Raw genomic sequence first — 24489 nt, 5'->3', positions numbered from 1 at the left:
AATATCATAATATGGCTACAGTACAGTGTTGTAACGATGTGCAAATAGCTAACGTACAAAAGGGAAAATAAATAATCATAAACATAGGTTGTATTTACAATGGTCTTTGTTCTTCACTGGTTGTCTTGTGGCAACAGGTCACAAATCTTGCTGCTGTGATGTCACACTGTGGTATTTCACCCAAAAGATATGGGAGTTTATCAAAATTGGATTTGTTTTCAAATTATTTGTGGGTCTGTGTAATCTGAGGGAAATATGTGTCTCTAATATAGTTATACATTTGGCAGGAGGTTAGGAAGTGCATCTCAGTTTTCACCTGATTTTGTGGGCAGTGTGCACACAGCCTGTCTTCTCTTTGGAGCCAGGTCTGCCTATGGCGGCCTCTCTCAATAGCAAGGCTATGCTCACTGAATCTGTACATAGTCAAAGCTTTCCTTAAATTTGGGGCAGTCACAGTGTCCAGGCATTCTTCCACTGTGTACTCTCTGTTTATGGCTAAAGAGCATTCTAGTTTACGTTGTTGTTTTTGTTAATTCTTTCCAATGTGTCAAGTAATTATCTTTTTGTTTTCACATGATTTGGTTGTGTTGCTGTCCTGGGGCTCTGTTTGTTTTTGTGAACAGAGGCCAAGGACCAGCTTGAGTTTGATAATCAGCGGGTATCGGCCTAATTCTGCTCTGCGTGGATTATTTTGTGCTTTACGTTGTAGGACATTTTTGCATATTTCTGCATGCAGAGTCTCAATTTGGTGTTTGTCCCATTTTGTGAATTCCTGGTTGGTGAGCGGATCCCAGACCTCACAACAATAAAGGGCAAAGGGTTCTCTAACTGATTCAAGTATTTTTAGTCAGATCATAATTGGTATGTCAAATTTTATGTTCCGTTTGATGGCATCTCTCAGATCGTTCACAGCTTTTGGAAGTTACCTATGGCGCTGATGTGTAGGCCGAGGATTGTATCATTTTTTTTGTGTGTTCTAAAGCAATTGTGTCTAGATGGAATCTCTCTCTCTCTCTCTCTTTCTCACTCACTCTCTCTCCCTATAATCTTTGACTAGCTGAAATGGGAACATATTTAGCTTTGAGGTCTCTACAATGCCCACATTGTTTTGTTCTCTGCAGTGAGAACAAGGCTCAGGTCAGTTCAATCTGTAAACCATCTTAAAGGCATGATCAAACACAATATTTTGTGAATGAGAAGTAGGTGGCAAACATTCCATTGAAACATGTTAAGACCATGTGTATTTGATATGTGTGAACAAATGTACACAGTGTTGGGTTATCAATTTTTTTTTAAATTAAGTATTCCTTGAGGCTAAAGTACACTCTACTCATCAATAATCTTTTCTTGCAGGACATGCCAACAAACTGTATTCACGCCTTTGTCCAACAGAGAGAAGAGTAATGCTCACACTTTGAGTCAGAAGTCTTCCAACAAGAGTGTTATGCACAGTGTTGTCCTCTAGTTCATCAGACAAGGCTGTGGGCAGAGTGCCCCTTACATGCTGACCACACCGCTCGCGCGTGTACATGTACCATCGTGCGCATGTTGATTTTGTCCACCCACACCAGACACAATCAGGACACGAAGGTTGAAATATCAAAACGAACTCTGAACCAACTATATTAATTTGGGGACAGGTCGAAAAGCATGAAACATTTATGACAATTTAGCGAGCTAGCTTGCTGTTGCTAGTTGATTTGTCCTGTGATATAAATGTTGGGCTGTTATTTGACCTGAAATGGTCCTGTACTCCGACAATTAATCCACGTATAAAAGGATAAACCAGTTCGTTTCTAGTAATCTCTCCTTCAGGAATCTTCTTCTTCTTCTTTGGACTTTATATGGCGGTTGGCAACCAACTTTAAGGTGCATTACCACCACCAACTGGACTGGAGTGTGGACCTCAGTTCATCTTTCAATCACACACAATCCCCCAATGGGAGAGGCAGGACATGTTGCGCGTCAAGCGACACAAATAGAACCAAGTTCTATTTTAGCGCCTGGCTACGCAGACGCTCGTTGATGCGCTCAAGCAGTGTGGGTGCAATGATTGAATAACAAAAATGTGTACATTTATTTTGCATCGCTCGCGCACGATGTGGGCGGTGTTGTCAGCATTTTAGGATGTCCTCAGCTCTGACCCACAGTGGCTTTGAATCATTTGGGTATTTTTGGTATTTGGTATTTTATTAGGATCCCTATTTACTGTTGTAAAAGCAGCAGCTACTCTTCCTGGGGTCCACGTAAAACATGATACATAATACAGAATGACATAATACAGAACATCATTAGACAAGAACAGCTCAAGGACAGAACAGCTCAAGGACAGCACTACATACATCATTCAATTGTTTTATGTTCCCAAAATGTATTGAGAAGATAGCAGGGCATAGCTGGCACATTAGCTGTGTTCTTCCTGTAAGGGGATGTGCCAAGGAGCTGGCATGGTTTCCTGGGAGAGAAGGATGCCATTTCATTTGAGACATACTGTAAGTGTAGAGACCACAACATTTAGGAATAATTACTTATTCATGAACATTGTGTCCACCAGGTGTTATGAGTCAGAATGGTCATACATATTTTAGAAGCCATTCTCTTGTTGATGAAGGATTAGGAGCCTATCAAATTGACCATTGTCTATCAAAAGTATTCCTTGTTTTAAGAAGCTTTTAAAATGAAAATCTTTAAGTTTTCTTATGGAGCCTGAATTTGAGAAGCTCCATTCCTTGCAGCTTAATGAAAGAAAGAAAAAAGGCTTGAGGCAAAGACTGGACAAGTCAGTGTGCCAATTCTACCTACAGTTGAAGTCGGAAGTTTACATACACTTAGGTTGGAGTCATTAAAACCTGTTTTTCAAACACTCCACAAATTTATTGTTAACAAACTATAGTTTTGGCAAGTTGGTTAAGACATCTACTTTGTGCATGACACAAGTAATTTTTCGAACAATTGTTTACAGACAGATTATTTAAATTATAATTCACTCTATCACAATTTCAGTGGGTCAGAAGTTTACATACACTAAGTTGACTACCTTTAAACAGCTTGGAAAATTCCAGAAAATGATGTCAGGGCTTTAGAACCTTCTGATAGGCTAATTGACATCCTTTGAGTCAATTGGAGGTGTACCTGTGGATGCATTTCAAGGCCTACCTTCAAACTCAGTGCCTCTTTGCTTGACATCATGGAAAAATCAAAAGAACTCCAAACAATTGCAGACCTCCACAAGTCTGGTTCATCCTTGGGAGCAATTTCCAAATGCCTTAATTAAGGTAGGTACCACGTTCATCTGTACAAACAATAGTACGCAAGTATAAACACTATGGGACCACGCAGCTGTCATACCGCTCAGGAAGGACGCATTCTGTCTCCTAGAGATGAACGTACTTTGGTGCGAAACATGTAAATCAATCCCAGAACAACAGCAAAGGACCTTGTGAAGATGCTGGAGGAAACAGGTACAAAAGTATCTATATCCACAGTAAAACTAGCCCTATATTGACATAACCTGAAAGGCCGCTCCGCAAGGAAGAATCCACTGCTCCAAAACCGCCATAAAAAAGCCAGACTACGGTTTGCAACTGCACATGGGGACAAAGGGATCTGATGAAACAAAAATAGAACTGTTTGGCATAATGACCATCGTTATGTTTGGAGGAAAAAGGGGATGCTTTCAAGATCATACTTTTTGGAGAAATGTCCTCTGATCTGATGAAACAAAAATAGAACTGTTTGGCCATAATGACCATCGTTATGTTTGGAGGAAAAAGGGGGATGCTTTCAAGCCGAAGAACACCCTCCCAACTGTGAAGCACGGGGGTGGCAGCATCATGTTGTGGGGGTGCTTTGCTGCAGGAGGGAGTGGTGCACTTCACAAAATAGATGGCATCATGAGGCAGGGAAATTATGTGGATATATTGAAGCAACATGTCATGACATCAGTCAGGAAGTTAAAGCTTGGTCACAAATGGGTCATCCAAATGGACAATGACCCCAAGCATACTTCCAAAGTTGTGGCAAAATGGCTTAAGGACAACAAAGTCAAGGTATTGGAGTCGCCTTCACAAAGCCCTGACCTCAATCCTATAGAAAATTTGTGGGCAGAACTGAAAAAGTGTGTGTGAGCAAGGAGGCTGTCCCAGTTACATCATCTCTGTCAGGAGGAATGGAACAAAATTGGAAGGCTACCTAAAACGTTTTACCCAAGTTAAACAATTTAACAGCAACGCTAGCAAATACTAATTGAGTGTATGTAAACTTCTGACCCCCTGGGAATGTGATGAAAGAAATAAAATCTTAAATAAATCCTTCTCTCTACTATTATTCTGACATTTCACATTCTTAAAATTAAGTGGTGATCCTAACTGACCTAAGACGGGGACTTTTTACAAGGATTAAATGTCAGGAATTGTGAAAAACTGAGTTTAAATGTATTTGGCTAAGGTCTATGTAAACTTCCGACTTCAACTATATCTCTTTGTCTGCCTGGATTTGGGAGGTACATTATCCAACTGATTGTCTTCACAGTTGACCTGCTGTCCATCCATGTCCAAACATTAGTAATACTAAAAAGCCCTGGTCACTTCGACATTATTAGCTAGATGCCCTAAAACATATGGACCTCTTTTGATTATAATTTGTCGGCATAAGAGTGTGATTATTGGTACATATACATTGATGAATAGACTACATGTATCTCTCAGTCCAGTCTCGTTACCAAATAGCCATTTCTGATCAATACTGGCTATAGCGAACTTTCATTTAATTTAATGAAGCTCTTCATGAGGGTAGTTACTGCTTTCAATAAATATTAAAAAATGTAATTGGTAAACATTTAGTTACAAAGTTTTTGACGATATGCATCAATGCCAAATTCAGTGTGATATCAATACGAAATTCAGTGTGGTTCATCTTAGGGATGTCCATAAGAGAGTTGTTTCAAGTTGATAGGCCACTGTGGAGTGGATTTACAAAGGATTTAAATGGACAAGTAAAATCAGATTTCTCCCCAATTTCGATCTTGTCTCATCGCTCCAACTCCCCAACAGGCTCGAGAGGCTTCCTCCGAAACATGACCCGCCAAACCACGCTTTTTAACACCCGCCTGCTTAACCTGGAAGCCAGCCGCACCAATGTGTTGGAGGAAACACCATTCAACTGACAACCAAGGTCAGCCTGAAGTTGCCCGGCCCACCACAAAGAGTCTCTAGAGCGCAATGAGCCAACTAAAGGTCCCCCGGCCCAACCCTCCCCTAACCTGGACGATGCTGGGCCAATTGTGCGCCGCCCTATGAGATTCCTGATCACGGCCGGTTGTGTTACAGCCTGGGATTGAACCTGGGTATGTAGTGATGCCACTGCGATGCAATGCCTTGGACCACTGTGCCACTTGGGAGGCCCGATTTCCTGATTCCTTAATAAGTCAGCGTTTTTTTTCAGAGACAAATGTGTTCAGCAAGAAGAAAGACCTCTACCTACAAAGTTTGCAGTCTCTTGGTCAAACAGGGTGGCGGATATGAGGATTTAAGTGAGACTGCTTATAACAGCGCCACCTATAGGCCAATCAGTGCCGTTATTTTTGGTTAGGCTGACCCAGTGGTCTGGTAGGCTAATCCAGTGGTTCTCAAACCTCTCCTTGGGGACCCCCAGCCGGTATTTGATCTATTCCAGAACTAGCACACCTGATTCAAATGGTCGACTAATCATCAAGCCCTTGATTAGGTCAATTAAGTGAACTAGTTCAAGGCTAAAACAAAATTGTGAAACATCTGGGTGTCCCCGAGGAGAGGTTTGAGAACCACTGGGCTAACCTAACCAGGTAAAACTCCGGACGCTAGTATGACATAGTAATAAATCAGCTGTAAAATTGTTTTATATGGGCTAGTCATACAAGTGATATGTATTTTTTTGACTAAACAACAAATGTGATTCGACAATAGAATTATCAGGGCATCTGTAATTAAAAAGTTACTCACATAGTATGTCATCACTATTGTGTTGATTAATTAATTCCAGTCAATGATTTTGGATTGAAAAGGTAGTTAAGCCACCTGAAATTTGAATATAAACAACATTTTATCACATTCCCATTTTTCTTAACACAAATAAATAGGCATTTTGTTAGGCTATAAATGCATAGCTTAGGCTATAAATACATGACATTACTGCTTAATTTCACCTGGCCAGGGGGATCAGAGCTCTAGGCTACCTGCAGCTGTGGTGGTTATCAGTAAACTACAGTTGATCAGACTGAAGCACAGATTAATTGTGCTGAGGCAAATCAGTCTAAACAACAATACTTGCTTTTGTGTCCATATTATTTTAACCTAATAAAAGTGTTGGGGCATCTACATTTTTTTTGTTAGTATCTCGAAATTTCGATTTAGTATGTCCAATTTTTGACTTAAGTATCTCGACATTTTGATCTACATTTATATTGTTTTTGGTGGTGGGAAAGGGCTTCCATAGTTATTTGACCACGTCAAGGGGAAAAATGTCTAAAAATAATGGTAAGTTACATACTAATAAACCTTAAATGGAAACTGGAATGAATGACGACAGCTGAATGGCCATTGCAGGGCAAATCTAAATAAAATCAAACCCCAGAAAAATGTTGTGGGGATTTGCAAGGTAACGTAAGTAAAGGGTGGAGGGCAGCAGAGGAGTGTCACTAGTCAACACAGCCACAAATGGCTAAACCCCGTTTATTTCTACAATTTCTCTTCTTAAAATGTGATTTAAACATAACCCTAGCCTTAACTTTTAATCGTAACCACACTGGTAATTCTAAACCTAACTCTAACCTTAAATTAAAAGCAAAATGCTGTTTTTTTTGTTTTCAATAATGATTACCATAGCCAATTTAGACTTTGTCGATGTGTTAACTAGTGACAACCAAGCAGAGGAGGGAGGGGCGCTGTACTGCACGAACTTTATCCATAACCCCGGGAAAACAACAGAACCATTCAGCAGAGAATCCTGAGCGAGGTGTAGTGGAACGTGGAGACAGCGGCACAACGTTGGACTATAGTGGTACCATTTGCTCCTAGCGCAATGGTTCTCCCAATAAGATATTTTCCAATTCATGTGGCACTTTTTTGTTTGCTAGAATGGACTCCCATATCAGCCTTCAACCTGGATACCTTGAATGTACTGAGGAAAGACGGGGAACCGGGCAGTTTATTTGGATTCTCTCTAGCCATGCACCGGCAACTTATTCCTTCAGATAAGAGAATGTAAGTTTAGTTTTGTGTTGTTGTTGATATTGTTGTTGAATTAGTTATGTAACATTTATTAGGCTTACACTTCGTGTGGGTAGGTTAGGCTACTTCTTGTGCGTCTCCGGTCTCCATTTTACAGTAAGGTTAGTTGGAGCGTTCATCACTTGATGTATCGTAGCAGGTCCATTGACCAAATTCCGGTGGGACCGTTTTCTTGTCAAGGGAGGAGAATATTGTGCATTTAAAACGATACTGTGCATTTAAAAAGGTTTCCTATTAATGCAACGTTCCACAATTTTTTTCGTTATGGAGAGAAATTAACTATTTCTATTCGTACATGGTTTTTAAATATTTTAAAGTTAAACATTTAAACTTTAATTTTATTTTTTTACTCTATGTTTTGGAGACCTAAGTGTTGAATGCGTGTTAATGGGCTAGAAGCACATTGAGTATTTATATTCAGTAGTGCGTGGGTTCAGTCATTGTGTGTTTCAGAATGCCCTTTGACAGGGTCCTTGCTACAAATTAACAATGGAAAACCAGAGGTAACGAGGCTTTGTCACTGGAGAAATCATGCATGTTAATGACATTTGTTCAAAAGAAAGTGACTCTATCCCTCAAATGAGAGGTTGAGATGGGGACCTCTGAATATGAATAGGAAATATGTAAGGACATTAAGAAGTGAATACACACGGGATATCATACGTTTTTTTTCATAGTATGGGACACTTGATTGCACACCCAGATGTTTATTGAAAAGTATATTATCACTGTTATCATTTCAGAAGAATTTTGGTGTCAAGTAACCAACAGCATTTACTTCTGCTGTTTTTAATTCTTAAAAATATATCTGCCTGCAACTCCATTCTTGTGCACTTATTTAATGAGTTCATAACATGGTTATAAACCCGAGTTTATAACAAATGGTTGTCATTCTACTAAATAGTAACTCAGGCATCTGCAGTGGTGCAACCATGGTTTTATCTATTCAACTGTAATCCACCATTTAGATGAATTCCTCTGAAAAGAGGAATGATTGGTGACCTGATGTAATTGTCCCAACTGAGAGTGGATGAGTGTGGCATGGGTCGGGGTGAATTATTGGTTTAGAACAGGGTGCTAAGGGCAGTGGCCCAGACAGAACACACTGTGTGTGTGCAGTGCACTGTGCACCATTTAAAAACATTGCAGCCATGAACATTGAATATATTTAGATAAAGAACAATCCATGAAGTCTAACTTTATCAAATAAAGATGTATTTTAACTATGGTCAGCATTGCTTTATTCCCGAAAGAGCAAAATATTTTAACATACCTGACATTCAATAATGATTAGTAATGTTAATGATAGATAGGATGGGCACCATCCGTGTGTAACCTGTGATTCATTTCATTTAGCAAACCCTGAGGTGCCAGGAAAGTTAGGGGTGAGTGCAATGATCCAGTGCGGGACAAAACCATGCCTCACAGGTGTGTGTTCCAGCTCCCCACCAGAAGAACAGAGCAGGGGGATGGGCTCTGCTGCATGTCCTATCCACACACATACTGTAGCCAGGGTGAGCTTAGCTGAGCTCCAACAAGCAAGCACACATTTGGTGGCAGCCAGAGGGCACTTGCTGCAGTACATTAGAGATGCAAAGGCCCAGTCTGCAATGCACTGATAACAACGTTTTGGCCAGGATTCCTTAGATCACTCAGATTGCCCTTCTTTTGCTTAGATCCTCACTTAGATCCTGCTTTGAGGAATGCAATGTGAACCTCTTCAGGTACGGCAGTTCTTGGTATCACTATTAACACATTTACTACATGTTTATCACCTACAACACCAGAGATTTTTAGGTTAAGCAATATGGACCCACAGTTAAATTATTATAAGAAGGAGGATGCAGTTAAGCATAACCATAGTGTCATTTGAAAGGGAACACGCTTGAGGTTAAGTGCTTTGAATAAAGGTTAGTATAAGACAGTTAAAATGCTCATCTTAGACAAAATCATGCCTTTGTGCCCATAAATGGATAGGGAGTGGAAACAGATGAACAACACAACTTTTAAAACGTTTTTTTTTAAATTCTATTTTCAAAGCACATTTTCACCGTAATGGCTGCTGTAAATTACTAGTTAAAAAAAGTTGAATGTCCTTACTTGTATGTTAATGTTTTACAAGTGTGTGTATCTCTCTGCTTGTCCAAGAAATACGTTCAAGAGAAGCCTGCTGATGGCCCAAAGCAGCAGTCTCTAAAATATATAGTGAATTTCATGGTATTTGTTGGACAAACAGAAGCTTGGTATTTCTCAGGAGCCTGGCAGTTGGCTGTGTCCCAGTCAATTTCAAAGGGAAGCTGGAGTTCCTTGGTTGGGTAGAGAGAGAGCCACTGATTTATTAACAACGATAGAAGAGCTCAAGTCTTGGTGTTTTGAAAAGCCACACATATTGGGATCAGATGTACGAAGCAATGCCATTTCGAATGAATAACAATTCAAACAAAAAGTCAAGTCAATGTTAGGAGAATGACAAACATTCTAGTAAATCTGTCCCTGTCTTCTACAGAACTCCAATGAAGGCTAAGAAGACGTGTGGAAAATGAACCATTTGCCTTTATGACAGTTTCCCCTCCCTGTTGGGTTCTTGTCCTTGGTTGGTTGTTACAAAGAAGATAGTATCATAAAAAGAATGTGTAGGCCTATCCGTTTTAGGTCATTGAGACCAGAAGGGAAACACAGTGTCTTGTAAACATTTTGTCTGTAATCAGTGCTTTACTTGAACTGAAATAGGTGCCGGTACTCATTTTGGGTGCCGGTACAGTTTATCTTTAGGTGCAGGAGCTCCACAATACTTTTGATGTAATATTCTCGGAACAGGAGCTCAAGAAGTAGAACATTTGAGGTACCGGTACTCAGCTCTGGTGAGCTCCTGCCCAAGTCAAGAACTGGCTGTGATCTCAAATTTAAATCCTCATGTGACCTTTAGATAATGAACAAACCAAGTGAAAGCAGAGTTGATCACAAAGATAGTTAATGTGTAGCCCTGGCTAACAGCTGTGATGCTCATTAACCCGCTATTTCATTACACAGCTCAGAAAACCAAATGTCAACGCAAATATTTGTGGAACTAATCGACAATTGACTCTATTTATATTTTCCCCCACCTAGAGCATCTGATATTCACAGTCAGTGGCGTTAATGGAAAATGCAAATCTGGCCAAATTATCAGCAACATTTATTTGGGAATATGAATGAATTAATAATGTTAGGAACTCATTTATTGGCTATTGCTTGTACTGAGTGACCACTTCCTTTTTAGTACATTGGGGCTTGGAACAATTTTTTTAAAGGAGCATATAGTCTATTATGATGAGCTGGCCATACTTATTGGAGCAGCTGGTGTGTCTATATAACAGACTAATATCCTCACTGTCTGAACTCAACTCAACCAAAGTGATTAACTCACTTACCCTTCCTCTCTAGTTAGATAACCTTCGGTGTCTAGCACCGATTGTGTTAAACTGATTTGAACTCAAAACAACCTCAATGTCACGCCCTGGCCTATATTTATTATGTTATCTTCATTTATTGGGTCAGGCCAGGGTGTGACATGGGTTTGTTTGTAGTGTGTTTCGTCTTGGGGTTGTGTGGGGTGTACAGATTAGTCTATGGCTGCCTGAGGCGGTTCTCAATCAGAGTCAGGTGATTATCGTTGTCTCTGATTGGGAACCATATTTAGGTAGCCTGGGTTTCACTGTGTGTTTGTGGGTGATTGTTCCTGTCTCTGTGTTTGTTGCACCAGTCAGGGCTGTTTCTGTTTTCGACGTTTGTTGTTTTGTATTGTTCGTGTTCTTCATTATTAAAGATGTATCGAACGAACCACGTTGCATTTTGGTCCGATCCTTGTTCCACATCTTCGTCAGAGGAGGAGTTGGAAGAAACCCGTTACAGAATCACCCACCACAAACGGACCAAGCAACGTGTCAACGGGCAGGAGCCACAGGAGAAGCATCAAAGGCAGCAACAGCGATCACAGGACTTCTGGACTTGGGAGGAGAAGTTGTTCGGAGAAGGACCCTGGGATCAGCCTGGAGAATATCGCCGTCCCAAAGAAGAACTGGAGGCGGCGAGAGCTGAGAGGCACTGGTATGAGGCAGCGCGGCGACGCGGATGGAAGCCCGAGAGTCAGCCCCAAAAATTTCTTGGGGTGGGGGGCTCAGGGAGAGTGAGGCAGAGTCAGGAGTCAGACCTGAGCCCACTCTCCCTGTTTATCGTGAGGAGCCAAGGAGGAGACCAGAACCGGTGTTGGAGGTGAGCGAAGCAGAGACTGTGAAGGAGTTAATGAGGAAATTGGAGGAGAGAGAAATGAGGGAGTTGCTGTGTTGGTGCTTTTTGCATGGAATTCGCCCGACGGAACGTGTCAGGGATTTGATGGCACCTGGGTCAGCGCTCCATACTCGTCCTGAGGTGCGTGTTAGTCGGCTGGCGAAGTTGGTGCCAGCCTCACGCACCAGGCCTCCTGTGCACATCCCTAGCCTTGCACGTCCTGTGCCAACACTGCTCTCAAGATCTCCAGTACGCCTTTACGGTCTAGCCCATCCTGTGCCACCTCCACACACCAGCCCTCCGGTGGCAGCTCCCCGCACCAGGCTTCCTGTGCGTGTCCTCGGCCCAGTACCATCAGTGCCAGCACCGCGCATCAGGCCTACAGTGCGCCTCGCCTCTCCTGCGCTGCCGGAGCCTCCCGCCTGTTCAGCGCTGTTGAAGCCTTCCTCCTCTCCTGCGCTGCCGGAGTCTCCCGCCTGTTTAGCGCTGCCAGAGCCTTCCGCCTCTACAGCGTTGCCGGAGTCTCCTGCCCGTTTAGCGCAGCCAGAGCTGCCAGTCTGCATGGAGCAGCCAGAGCTGCCAGTCTGCATGGAGCAGCCAGAGCTGCCAGTCTGCATGGAGCAGCCAGAGCTGCCAGTCTGCATGGAGCAGCCAGAGCTGCCAGTCTGCATGGAGCTGCCAGTCTGCATGGAGCTGCCAGTCTGCAAGGAGCTGCCAGTCTGCAAGGAGCTGCCAGAGCTGTTAGTCTGCATGGAGCAGCCAGAGCTGTCAGTCTGCAAGAAGCCGCCAGAGCTGTCAATCTGCATGGAGCAGCCAGAACCGCCAGTCAACATGGAGAAGCCAGAGCCGCCAGTCAGCATGAAGCAGCCAGAGCTGCCAGTCAGCGTGGAGCAGCCAGAGCCGTTAGTCTGCCAGGATCCGCCAGTCAACCAGACTCTTCCAAGTCAGCCAGACTCTTCCAGATCTGCCAGTCAGCCAGACTCTTCCAGATCTGCCAGTCAGCCAGACTCTTCCAGGTCTGCCAGTCAGCCAGACTCTTCCAGATCTGCCAGTCAGCCAGACTCTTCCAGATCTGCCAGTCAGCCAGACTCTTCCAGATCTGCCAGTCAGCCAGACTCTTCCAGATCTGCCAGTCAACCAGACTCTTCCAGATCTGCTAGTCAACCAGACTCTTTCAGATCTGCTAGTCAACCAGACTCTTCCAGATCTGCCAGTCAACCAGACTCTTCCAGATCTGCTAGTCAACCAGACTCTTCCAGATCTGCTAGTCAACCAGACTCTTCCAGATCTGCCAGTCAACCAGACTCTTCCAGATCTGCCAGTCAACCAGACTCTTCCAGATCTGCCAGTCAACCAGACTCTTCCAGATCTGCTAGTCAACCAGACTCTTCCAGATCTGCTAGTCAACCAGACTCTTCCAGATTTGCTAGTCAACCAGACTCTTCCAGATCCGCCAGTCAGCCAGGATCTGCCAGAACTGCCAGCCAGCCAGGATCTGCCAGATTCAACTACCTGGCTGGGCTTCCTCTCATTGCTGGGCTTCCTCTCAGTGCTGGGCTTCCTCTGTCCCGAGCTGCTCCTCTGTCCCGAGCTGCCCCTCTGTCCCGAGCTGCCCCTCTGTCCCGAGCTGCCCCTCTGTCCCGAGCTGCCCCTCTGTCCCGAGCTGCCCCTCTGTCCTGAGCTGCCCCTCAGTCCAGTGGGGTTCTGGGTGAGGACTACTAGGCCATGGTCGGCGGCGAGGGTGGACAATCCTAGGACACGAGGAGGGGGGACTAAGACATTCATAGAGTGGGTTTCACGTCCTGAGCCGGAGCCGCCACCATGGACAGACGCCCACCCGGACCCTCCCTATTGTTTTTGTTGTGCGTCCGGGAGTCCGCACCTTAGGGGGGTTCTGTCACGCCCTGGTCTATATTTATTATGTTATCTTCATTTATTGGGTCAGGCCAGGGTGTGACATGGGTTTGTTTGTAGTGTGTTTCGTCTTGGGGTTGTGTGGGGTGTACAGATTAGTCTATGGCTGCCTGAGGCGGTTCTCAATCAGAGTCAGGTGATTATCGTTGTCTCTGATTGGGAACCATATTTAGGTAGCCTGGGTTTCACTGTGTGTTTGTGGGTGATTGTTCCTGTCTCTGTGTTTGTTGCACCAGTCAGGGTTGTTTCGGCTTTCGACGTTTGTTGTTTTGTATTGTTCGTGTCCTTCATTATTAAAGATGTATCGAACAAACCATGTTGCATTTTGGTCCGATCCTTGTTCCACCTCTTCGTCAGAGGAGGAGTTGGAAGAAACCCGTTACATTCAAGCCCTTCAGGGTCTTATTGCCAATGTCTCTGTGCACTACAACACCAGTCTCTGTGCACTGCAACTCCCCAATGGTTGCATTGAAAGCACAACCTCGTTTTAAGTGTGATACACTAAAGTATTTTCCTTCCTTCTAATTATGTAGTTTCATGTGGAGTGGAAGTGATAAGTAGAGATCTACCCTTTTCCATTTGACACTTTATATTAGGGCTCCCAAGTGGTGCAGTGGTCTAAGGCACTGCATTTCAGTGCAAAGGGCATCACTACAGACACCCTGGTTCAAATCCAGGCTTTATTACAACCGGCCATGATTGGGAGTCCCATAGGGTGGCGCATAATTGGCCCAGCGTGGTCTGTGTTTGGCTGGTGTAGGCCGCCATTGTAAATAAGGATTTGTTCTTAATTGACTTGCCTAGTAAAATAATAATATAAACTACCTTTCAAATTTTGGGGTCACTTAGAAATGTCCTTGTTTTTGAACAAAAAAACACGTTTGTTGTCCATTACAATAATAATTGATCAGAATAATTGATCAGAAATACAGTGTAGACATTGTTAATGTTGTAAATGACTATTGTAGCTGGAACTGGCTGTTCTTTTATGGAATATCTACATATGGGCGTACAGGGGCCCATTATCAGCAACCATCACTTCTGTGTTCCAATGGCACGTTGTGTTAGCTAATCCACGTTTATAATTTTAAAGGCTAATTGATCATTAGAAAACCCTTTTGCAATTATGTTAGCACAGCTGAAAACTGTTGTACTGATTAAAGAAACAACAAAACTGGCCTTCTTTAGACTAGATGTGTAACGGCATTCAGAGGTGGAAGAAGGAGAGGACCAAAGCGCAGTGTGGTTAGTGTTCATCTTTTTATAAGAAACTGAACACTTCAAAAATAGATAACAACAAAGTGACAACCGAAACAGTTCTACCTGGTGCAGATACACAAATACTGAAAATAACCACCCACAAAACAAAGGAAAACAGGCTACCTAAATATGGTTCTCAATCAGGGACAACGATTGACAGCTGCCTCTGATTGAGAACCATATCAGGCCAAATACAGAAATAGAACATCATAGAAAAACTAACATAGACAATCCACCAAACTCACGCCCTGACCACACTAAAACAAAAGACAAAACAAAGGAACTAGGGTCAGAACGTGACAGCACCCCCCCCCCCAAAGGTGCGAACTCTGGCCGCAAAACATAAACCTATAGGGGAGGGTCTGGGTGGGTGTCTGTCCGCGGTGGCGGCTCTGGCGCGGGACGTGGAACACACTTCCCACAGTTTTTGTCCACCTCCTCAACCGCTCCCGTGGCCTCTTACGAGCGGCGACCCTCGCCGCCGACCTCCGACTGGGGACCCTAGCCATGGGTCCCGAATGGACGGGAGATTCCGGTAGCGCCGGACAGGCGGGAGTGAAGTGCGATTCCGGCAGCGCCGGAGTGAAGGGCGATTCCAGCAGCGCCGGCGTGAAGGGCGATTCTGGCAGCGCCGGAGTGTAGGGCGATTCCGGCAGCGCCGGAGTGAAGGGCGATTCCGGCAGCACCGGAGTGAAGGGCGATTCCGGCATCGCCGGCGTGGCGGGTGGCTCTGGCAGCTCCTGGCTGACGGGCGGCTCTGGCAGCTCCTGGCTGACGGGCGGCTCTGGCAGCTCCTGGCTGACTGACGGCTCTGGCAGCTCCTGGCTGACTGACGGCTCTGGCAGTTCCTGGCTGACTGACGGCTCTGGCAGCTCCTGGCTGACTGACGGCTCAAGACAGACTGGCGGCTCTGGCGGCTCAGGACAGACTGTCGGCTCTGGCAGCTCAGGACAGACTGCCGGCTTTGGCAGCTCAGGACAGACTGCCGGCTTTGGCAGCTCAGGACATACTGCCGGCTCCGGCAGCTCAGGACAGGAGGGAGACTCTGGCAGCTCAGGACAGGAGGGAGACTCTGGCAGCTCAGGACAGGAGGGAGACTCTGGCAGCTCAGGACAGGAGGGAGACTCTGGCAGCGCTGGAGAGGCGGGAGCACCTGTAGGCAGAAGACGGAGAGACAGCCTGGTGCAGGGGACTGCCACCGGAGTGCTGGTGCGTGGAGGTGGCACCGGATAGACCGGACTGTGAAGGCGCACAGGAGTCTCGAGCACCGAGCCTGCCCAACCCTACCTGGTTGAATGCTCCCCGTAGCCAGGCCAGTGCGGCGAGATGGAATAGCCTGCACTGGGCTGTGCTGGCGAACCGGGGACACCATGCATAGAGCTGGTGCCATGTACACCGGCCCGAGGAGACGCACTGGAGACCAGATGCACTGAGCCGGCTTCATGGCACCTGGCTCGATGCCCACTCTAGCCCGGCCGATACGAGGAGCTGGGATGTACCACACCGGGCTATGCACACGCACCGGGGACACCGTGCGCCTCACGGCATAACATGGTGCCTGCCCGGTCCCTCTCTCTCCGGTAAGCACGGGAAGTTGGCGCAGGTTTTCTACCTGAACTCGCCACACTTCCCGTGTGCCCCCCCCCCAAGAAATTTTTGGGGCTGCCTCTCGGGCTTTCTTCTGCGCCGCCGTGCTGACTCCATTTGCCCGGTATCCCTCCTCACACTGCTCTAGAGAATCCCAGGCGGGCTCCGGCACTCTCCCTGGGCCGACTGACCACCTGTCTATCTCCTCCCAAGTTGTGACATAGTCCAGATCTCGCTCCCATGTCCAGGAGTCCTGCGACCGCTGCTGCTGCTGCTGCCCGTTACCACGCTGCTTGGTCCTTTTTTGGTGGGTGGTTCTGTAACGGCATTCAGAGGTGGAAGAAGGAGAGGACCAAAGCGCAGTGTGGTTAGTGTTCATCTTTTTAATAAGAAACGGAACACTTCAAAAATAGATAACAACAAAGTGACAACCGAAGCAGTTCTGTCTTGTGCAGACACACAAAAAATAACCACCCACAAAACACAAAGGAAAACAGGCTACCTAAATATGGTTCTCAATCAGGGACAACGATTGACAGCTGCCTCTGATTGAGAACCATATCAGGCCAAACGCAGAAATAGAAATACTAACATAGACAACCCACCCAACTCACGCCCTGACAATACTAAAACAAAAGACAAAACAAAGTTTTGTTAGTTTGTTATTTTGTTAGTTTTATCGTGTATAGTTTCCTTATTAAATAAAATGAATCACAACTATGCTGCATTTTGGTCCGCTCCTCCTTCCCACAACGAAAGCCGTGACTATTTATAAAAACTAACGCAAAATAATACAAAACAAGAAACACACACAGACATGAAACAGAAATGTAAACAAAGATGACTGGGGAAGGAAAGGGAGTGACATATATAGGGAAGGTAATCAGGGAAGTGATGGAGTCCAGGTGAGTCTGATGACACGCAGGTGTGCGTAACGATGGTGACAGGTGTGCGCCATAATGAGCAGCCTGGTGACCTAGAGGTCGGAGAGGGAGCACACGTGACAATCAGCATTTGTGTGTTCGATTACAGACTCAAAATTCCCAGAAACAAAGAACTTTCTTCTGAAACTCGTCAGTCTATTCTTGTTCTGAGAAATGAATGCTATTCCATGCGAGAAATTGCCAAGAAACTGAAGATCTCTTCAACTGTCCAGTCCTCAACTGGCAACTTCATTAAATTGGGGTGGCAGGGTAGCCTAGTGGTTAGAGCGTTAGACTAGTAACCAAAAGGTTGCAAGTTCAAGCCCCGAGCTGACAAGGTACAAATCTGTCATTCTGCCCCTGAACAGGCAGTTAACCCACTGTTCCTAGGCTGTCATTGAAAATAAGAATGCCTAGTAAAATAAAGGTAAAAAAAATAGTCCCCACAAAACACCAGTCTTAACATCAACAGTGAAGAAGCAACTCTGGGATGCTGGCCTTCTAGGTAGAGTTCCAGTGTCTGTGTTCTTTTGCTCATCTTAATATTTTATTTTTATTGGCCAGTCTGAGATAAGGCTTTTTCTTTGCAACTCTGCCTAGAAGGCCAGCATCCCGGAGTCACGTCTTCACTGTTGATGTTGAGACTAGAGGTCGAACGATTATGATTTTTCAATGCCAATACCAATACCGATTATTGGAGGACCAAAAAAAGCCGATATCGATTAATCAGACGGTTTTTATATATATATATTTGTAATAATGACAATTACAACAATAATGAATGAACAATGAACACTTTTATTTTAACTTAATATAATAGATAAATAAAATATATTTAGTCTCAAATAAATAATGAAACATGTTCAATTTAGTTTAAATAATGCAAAAACACAGTGTTGGAGAAGAAAGTAAACGTGCAATATGTGCCATGTATAAAAGTTAACGTTTAAGCTCCTTGCTCAGAACATGAGAACATATGAATGCTGGTGGTTCAATATTCCCAGTTTTAGTTTGAAGTTTTAGAGAAGTTTTAGTTTGAAGTTATTATAGGAATTTTGACGAGTCGACTATTTCTCTATACCATTTGTATTTTATATATATTTTTTGTTGTTGTTGAATTTTTACCCCTTTTTCGTGGTATCCAATTGTTAGTAGTTACTATCTTGTCTCATCGCTACGACTCCCGTACGGGCTCAGGAGAGACGAAGGTCGAAAGCCATGCGTCCTCCAAAACGCAACCCAACCAAGCCGCATTGTTTCTTAACACAGCGTGCATGTGTCGGAGGAAACACCGTGCACCTGGCGACCTTGGTTAGCTTGCACTGCGCCCGGCCCACCACAGGATTTGCTGGTGCGCGATGAGACAAGGATATCCCTACCGGCCAAACCCTCCCTAGGCCAATTGTGTGTCACCCCACGGACCTCCCGGTCACGGCCAGCTGCGACAGAGCCTGGACGCGAAACCAGAGTCTCTGGTAGCACAGCTAGCGCTGCGATGCAGTGCCCTAGACCACTGCGCCACCCGGGAGGCCCATATTTCATATATCTTTGACTATTGGATGTTCTTATAGGCACTTTAGTATTGCCAGCCTAATCTTGGGAGTTGATTGGCATGAAGAGCGCTGTGCATCAAGCATTGCTAAGAGCTGCTGGCATACACAGTAAAGTGCTGTTTGAATGAATGCCTACGAGCCTGCTGCTACCTACCGCTTCTCAGTCAGACTGCTTTGTCAAATATCAAATCATAGACTTAATTATAATATAATAAACACAGAAATACGAGCCTTAGGTCATTAATATGGTCAAATCCGGAAACTATAATTTCTAAAACAAAACGTTTATTCTTTCAGTGAAATACGGAACCGTTCCATATTTTATTGAATGGGTGGCAACCCTAAGTCTAAATATTGCTGTTACATTGCACAAGCTTCAATGTCATGTCATAATTATGTAAAAGTTTGGCAAATTATTTCGAGACGAGCCAGGCGGCCCAAACTGTTGCATATACCCTGACTCTGCTTGCAGTGAACGCAAGAGAAGTGATGCAATTTCCCTAGTTAATAATGCCTGCTAACATGAATTTCTTTTAATTAAATATGCAGGTTTTAAAAAATATACTTCTGTGTATTGATTTTAAGAAAGGCATTGGTGTTTATGGTTAGGTACATTTGTGCAAAGATTGTGCTTTTTTTCGGGAATGCGCTTTTGTTAAATCATCACCCGTTTGTCAAAGTTGAAGTAGGCTGTGATTCGATGATAAATTAACAGGCACCACATTGATTATATGCAACTCAGGACAAGCTAGTTAACCTGGTAATATCATCAACCATGTGTAGTTAACTAGTGATTATGTGAAGATTGATTGTTTTTTACAAGATAAGTTTAATGCTAGCTAGCAACTTAACTTGGCTCCTTGCAGCCACGAGGTCCTTTTGACGTTGCACTCGTGCAACAGGTGGTCAGCCTGCCACGCAGTTTCCTCGTGGATTGCAATGTTATCGTCCATAATCGGCATCCAAAAAGGTCGATTTACCGATTGTTATGAAAACTTGAATTCGGCCAATGCCAATTAATCGGTCGACTTCGAGTTGAGACTGGTGTTTTGCGAGTACTATTTAATGAAGTTGCCAATTGAAGACCTGAGAGGCTTCTGCTTCTCAAACTAGACACTCTAATGTACTTGTCCTCTTTCTCAGTTGTGCACCGGGGCCTCCCACTCCTCTTACTATTCTGATGCTGATGCTCCAGATACTCAACTAGTCTAAAGAAGGCCAGTTTTATTGCTTCTTTAATCAGCAGAACAGTTTTCAGCTGTGCTATCATAATTGCAAAATGGTTTTCTAGTGATCAATTAGCCTTTTAAAATTATAAACTTAGATTAGCTAACACAACGTACCATTGGAACAGAGGAGTGATGGTTGCTGATAATGGGCCTCTGTACGCTTGTGCAGATATTACATTAAAAAATCTGCCGTTTTACTGCTACAATAGTCATTTACAACATTAACAATGTCTACACTGTATTTCTGATCGATTTGATGTTATTTTAATTGACAAAAAATGTGTTTTTCTTTAAAAAACAAGGACATTTCTAAGTGACCCCAAACTTTTGAAAGGTAGTGTATATATTGAACATGTTAATGCATCCTTTTCAAAACAATGAATTGGATACCTCCGTGAATAGCTATGTACGTCGATGATTTGGTTAGGATATCTCCACAGTGAAACCAGAGAAAAGGCCATTGAATTGTACATGCCAGGCCATCTGTGCACATGTAACCCAATAGACCGCGTGCAGCAGTTTTCTTTCAGACAAGACACTCAAAACCAACTAGAAATCATGGCTTTTCTTGGATCACACTGTACAGTAGTATGTATATGAACTCTTTGCACCAGATCTAACAGGGGTTTTGTTCCTATCTGAGCTTTCACTGAGCAGGATCTCTGCTTTAATCCAGCATGCCTAATTCTTGTAATGGCCTGGCTGATATAACAAGCTAACTCCAGGCCAGTGCCAAGTGTTGGTGTGGGTAAACGGACACAGTTAGAACAGCTGCAGGGGTCCTGGGGACTGTGAGTGCGCGGTGGTGGGGGCAGCGTCACACATGTGAACAAAGGATGCACCCATCATTTGGTCACCACTATTCATTTCCTGTTAGTCTGTAACCAACCATGCTGTTGGTTGATCTGCTATGCTTTGACATGTTCTCTGTTTTGGCTTTCTTTGCTCTTCCTATTGTCTTTTAGACTTCTTGACAGGGATAGGGATATGGCTTCCCATGTATGCTTTTAATTACCTGTGGTAGTTATGCTGACTTGATACTATAACCTGGATGTTTTCTGTTTTAGGGAAACAGGGGCAGTAGATTTGCAACGTTATGTTTTTGAACGTGTCCGAAAATGTCTCATTTCCCGCAAATGTAACTTGTTGGCAGTTCGCTACGAAGAAGGTAGCTTAACGGTAGCTTATATCACATCACAGTGTTCCCATTACTTCTCTAGGGCATTCAGATCTATGAAGACCAGAGGGAAGAAAGTTTCAGAAGCTCCAAGTAGCAGTTTTGACTTTTTGGTTCTAATGGCTTAGTCATTCCGAATGAGTTTATCTACATCAGAAGCTGTTTAGTAGTCAATATGACAGGGAGGATAAGGTGCTTGTCCATAAGTCATCAGAAATTAGCAGCTTGTTTACATGTGTGCACCAGACTTTGGATGCAAAGGTTGAAGTGTTGCGTGTTAATGTCAATATTACTGTTCAGTGATTTGCCGAATTCTACAACTATCACTGAGGAGGCATGCTGAAAACCTTTTCTTGCAGATACAAATCCCTATCTCTGTGTTACTATCTCTGCATTGATGTGTTGTTTCCCACCTAATATAGCTCTATACTCTGGGAAAAAAGGTTATATCTAGAACCAAAAATGGTTCTTCGCTTGTCCCCATAGGAGAACCCTTCGAAGAACCCTTTTTGGTTCCATATAGAACCCTTTTGGTTCTACCCGGAACCAAAAAGACATATCCTATGGGGACAGCCGCAGAAACCTTTTGGAACCTTTTTTTCTACAAGTGTATGGGGTTGTTTTCTCCCGGGTTAAGTGAGAGTGTGATGTGCAAGAGTAACATTACAATAAATAAATTGTGATTCTGAAAGCCCTCAACTATATACATTCTAACTGTGCCTAGCACTGAAGCTCAGCTGCACTGTGAAATTGTAGTTACGATCTTTGTATTGACTAAGCTCGTATTTGCATTTCACTGGCTGTTGATAGAAGGGAGGGGACAGAATTTGGGCTTCTATCTTCCTCTTTCCCAACAGGCTTCCTCTTGGGAGTTCTTGTTTGTTAATTGGAGGTCTATGACACTATCCAATGAATCAATAGGGGGTTTACGGAAGAGCCTGTGGAATCATGCAGAGTGAAGGAAGAGGGTGAAGAGGATTCCCTGACCCCCTTTGAGGAAATTCTTACAATGTTTCCATTGGATTCACACTGTGGTCCACGATCACCCAAATGTGTTGTCCACTAGATCGGTCCCTAAGCAGTTGAACAGAGGACTTGTACTGTATGGACTGTAATACATTTCCCTAATTGCATTACAAAACGACTTCCTCTAGTTAATATGCAATAGGCCTATGCAATATTTTCGCCCATAGTGAACCATTCTCATATTGATGCTTCTGCTCACATTTTTCTCAGTGCTCCCTGGTATGAGCTGTGGCTCTCACTCACTGTCCAGGATGGAAATGTGACCCAGAGTGGTCCTGCTGAGGTGTTTCTCTCACTGTGGTTGTTCAACAATGCGCAAGCTGCCTGTGTGTTTCCCTCTATAGTGTTAGTCTAACAGGAACACTTTTTTTCATTTAGTGAAGTGCAAGTACAGCCAATTCCTAAAAGCCCTACTAAGATATTACTTGAAATGTTTCATTCCAATATCTCATTCAGTCACAGGTCTTATAAAGCATTGTGCATAAATATATGGGCTCCTGAGTAGGCAGCGGTCTAAGGCACTGAATCTCATAACTACACACACCCTGGTTTGATTCCAGGCTGTATCACAACCGGCCGTGATTGAGAGGCCCACAGGGCGGCGCACAATTTGTTCTTAACTGACTTGCCCAGTTAAATAAGTAAATACAAATGTAAATGGCTCTACAAATTATTCAAGCCTTTAACGTATTCACACAGGCCTATTGTCCCCCGGCGGTTGTTAGGATTCTCTGAGGGACTGGGGGATGATTTGGATAAGTTGTTGTCAGTGAGCTAATGTTGTACAGGACAATCACATTATTGAATATGTTGCAAATTAGATTGTCGGCTCTACTGTTGCTCTGCCTATTGCTCATTGTATTGCGCAATAGTCTACTCTACTACATACAGTTGAAGTCGGAAGTTTACATACACTTAGGTCGGAGTCATTAAAACCCGTTATTCAATCACTCCACAAATTTCTTGTTAACAAACTATAGTTTTGGCAAGTCGGTTAGGATGTCTACTTTGTGCATGATACAAGTCATTTTACCAACAATTGTTTACAGACAGATTATTTCACTTATAATTCACTGTATCATAATTCCAGTGGGTCAGAAGTTTACATACACTAAGTTGACTGTGCCTTTAAACAGCTTGGAAAATGCCAGATAATGATGTCAGGGCTTTAGAAGCTTCTGATAGGCTAATTGACATAATTTGAGTCAATTGGAGGTGTGTACCTGTGGATGAATTTCAAGGCCGACCTTTAAACTCAGTGCCTCTTTGCTTGACATCGTGGGGAAATCAAAAGAAATCAGTCAAGTCCTCATAAAAAAATTGTAGACCTCCACAAGTCTGGTTCATCCTTGGGAGCAATTTCCAAACGACTGAAGGTACGACGTTCATCTGTACAAACAATATTACCTAAGTATAAACACCATGGGACCACACAGCTGTCATACCGCTCAGGAAGGAGACGCGTTCTGTCTCCTAGAGAGGAACGTACTTTGGTGTGAAAAGTGCAAATCAATCCCAGAACAACAGCGAAGGACCTTGTGAAGATACTGTTGGAAGCAGGTACAAAAGTATCTATATCCACAGTAAAACGAGTCCTATATCGACATAACCTGAAAGGCCGCTCAGCAAGGAGGAAGCCACGGCTCCAAAACCGCCATAAAAAAGCCAGACTACGATTTGCAACTGCATATGGGGACAAAGATCGTACTTTTTGGAGAAATGTCTTCTGGTCTGATGAAACACAAATAGAACTGTTTGGCCATAATGACCATCGTTATGTTTGGAGGAAAAAGGGGTATGCTTTCAAGCCGTAGAACACCATCCCAACTGTGAAGCACGGGGGTGGCAGCATCATGTTGTTGGGGTGCTTTGCTGCAGGAGTGACTAGTGCACTTCACAAAATAGATGGCATCACGAGGCAGGGAAATGATGTGGATGTATTGAGGCAACATGTCAAGACATCAGTCAGGAAGTTAAAGCTTGGTCACAAATGGGTCATCCAAATGGACAATGACCCCAAGCATACTTCCAAATTTGTGTCAAAATGGCTTAAGTACAACAAAGTCAAGGTATTGGAGTCACCATCACAAAGCCCTGACCTCAATCATATAAAACATTTGTGGGCAGAACTGAAAAAGCGTGTGTGAGCAAGGAGGCCTACAAACCTGCCTCAATTACACCAGCCCTGTCAGGAGGAATGGGCCATAATTCACCAAACTTATTGTGGGACACTTGTGGAAGGCTACCCTAAATGTTTGACCCAAGTTAAACAATTTAAAGGCAATGCTA

General features: G+C 43.8%; 1 protein-coding gene across 2 annotated transcripts in view; it reads left to right on the top strand.

Moving 5' to 3' along the window:
- The first annotated feature begins 6937 nt into the window (after positions 1-6937).
- itga6a (integrin, alpha 6a) overlaps positions 6938-24489 on the top strand; it is a 29111-nt gene continuing 11559 nt past the window's right edge. For both annotated transcript variants that reach the window (XM_064944767.1, XM_064944768.1), the window contains exon 1: positions 6938-7238. In XM_064944767.1, coding sequence (XP_064800839.1) covers positions 7057-7238 — 182 coding nt within the window. In that variant the 5' untranslated portion in view covers positions 6938-7056. The remainder of the gene's footprint in view (positions 7239-24489) is intronic.

This window comes from Oncorhynchus masou, chromosome 29 (assembly GCF_036934945.1).
Source record: "Oncorhynchus masou masou isolate Uvic2021 chromosome 29, UVic_Omas_1.1, whole genome shotgun sequence".
Lineage (NCBI taxonomy): Eukaryota > Metazoa > Chordata > Actinopteri > Salmoniformes > Salmonidae > Oncorhynchus > Oncorhynchus masou.
Note: the sequence above shows the minus strand (reverse complement) of the source record. Positions and strands in the feature narration are given on the sequence as shown.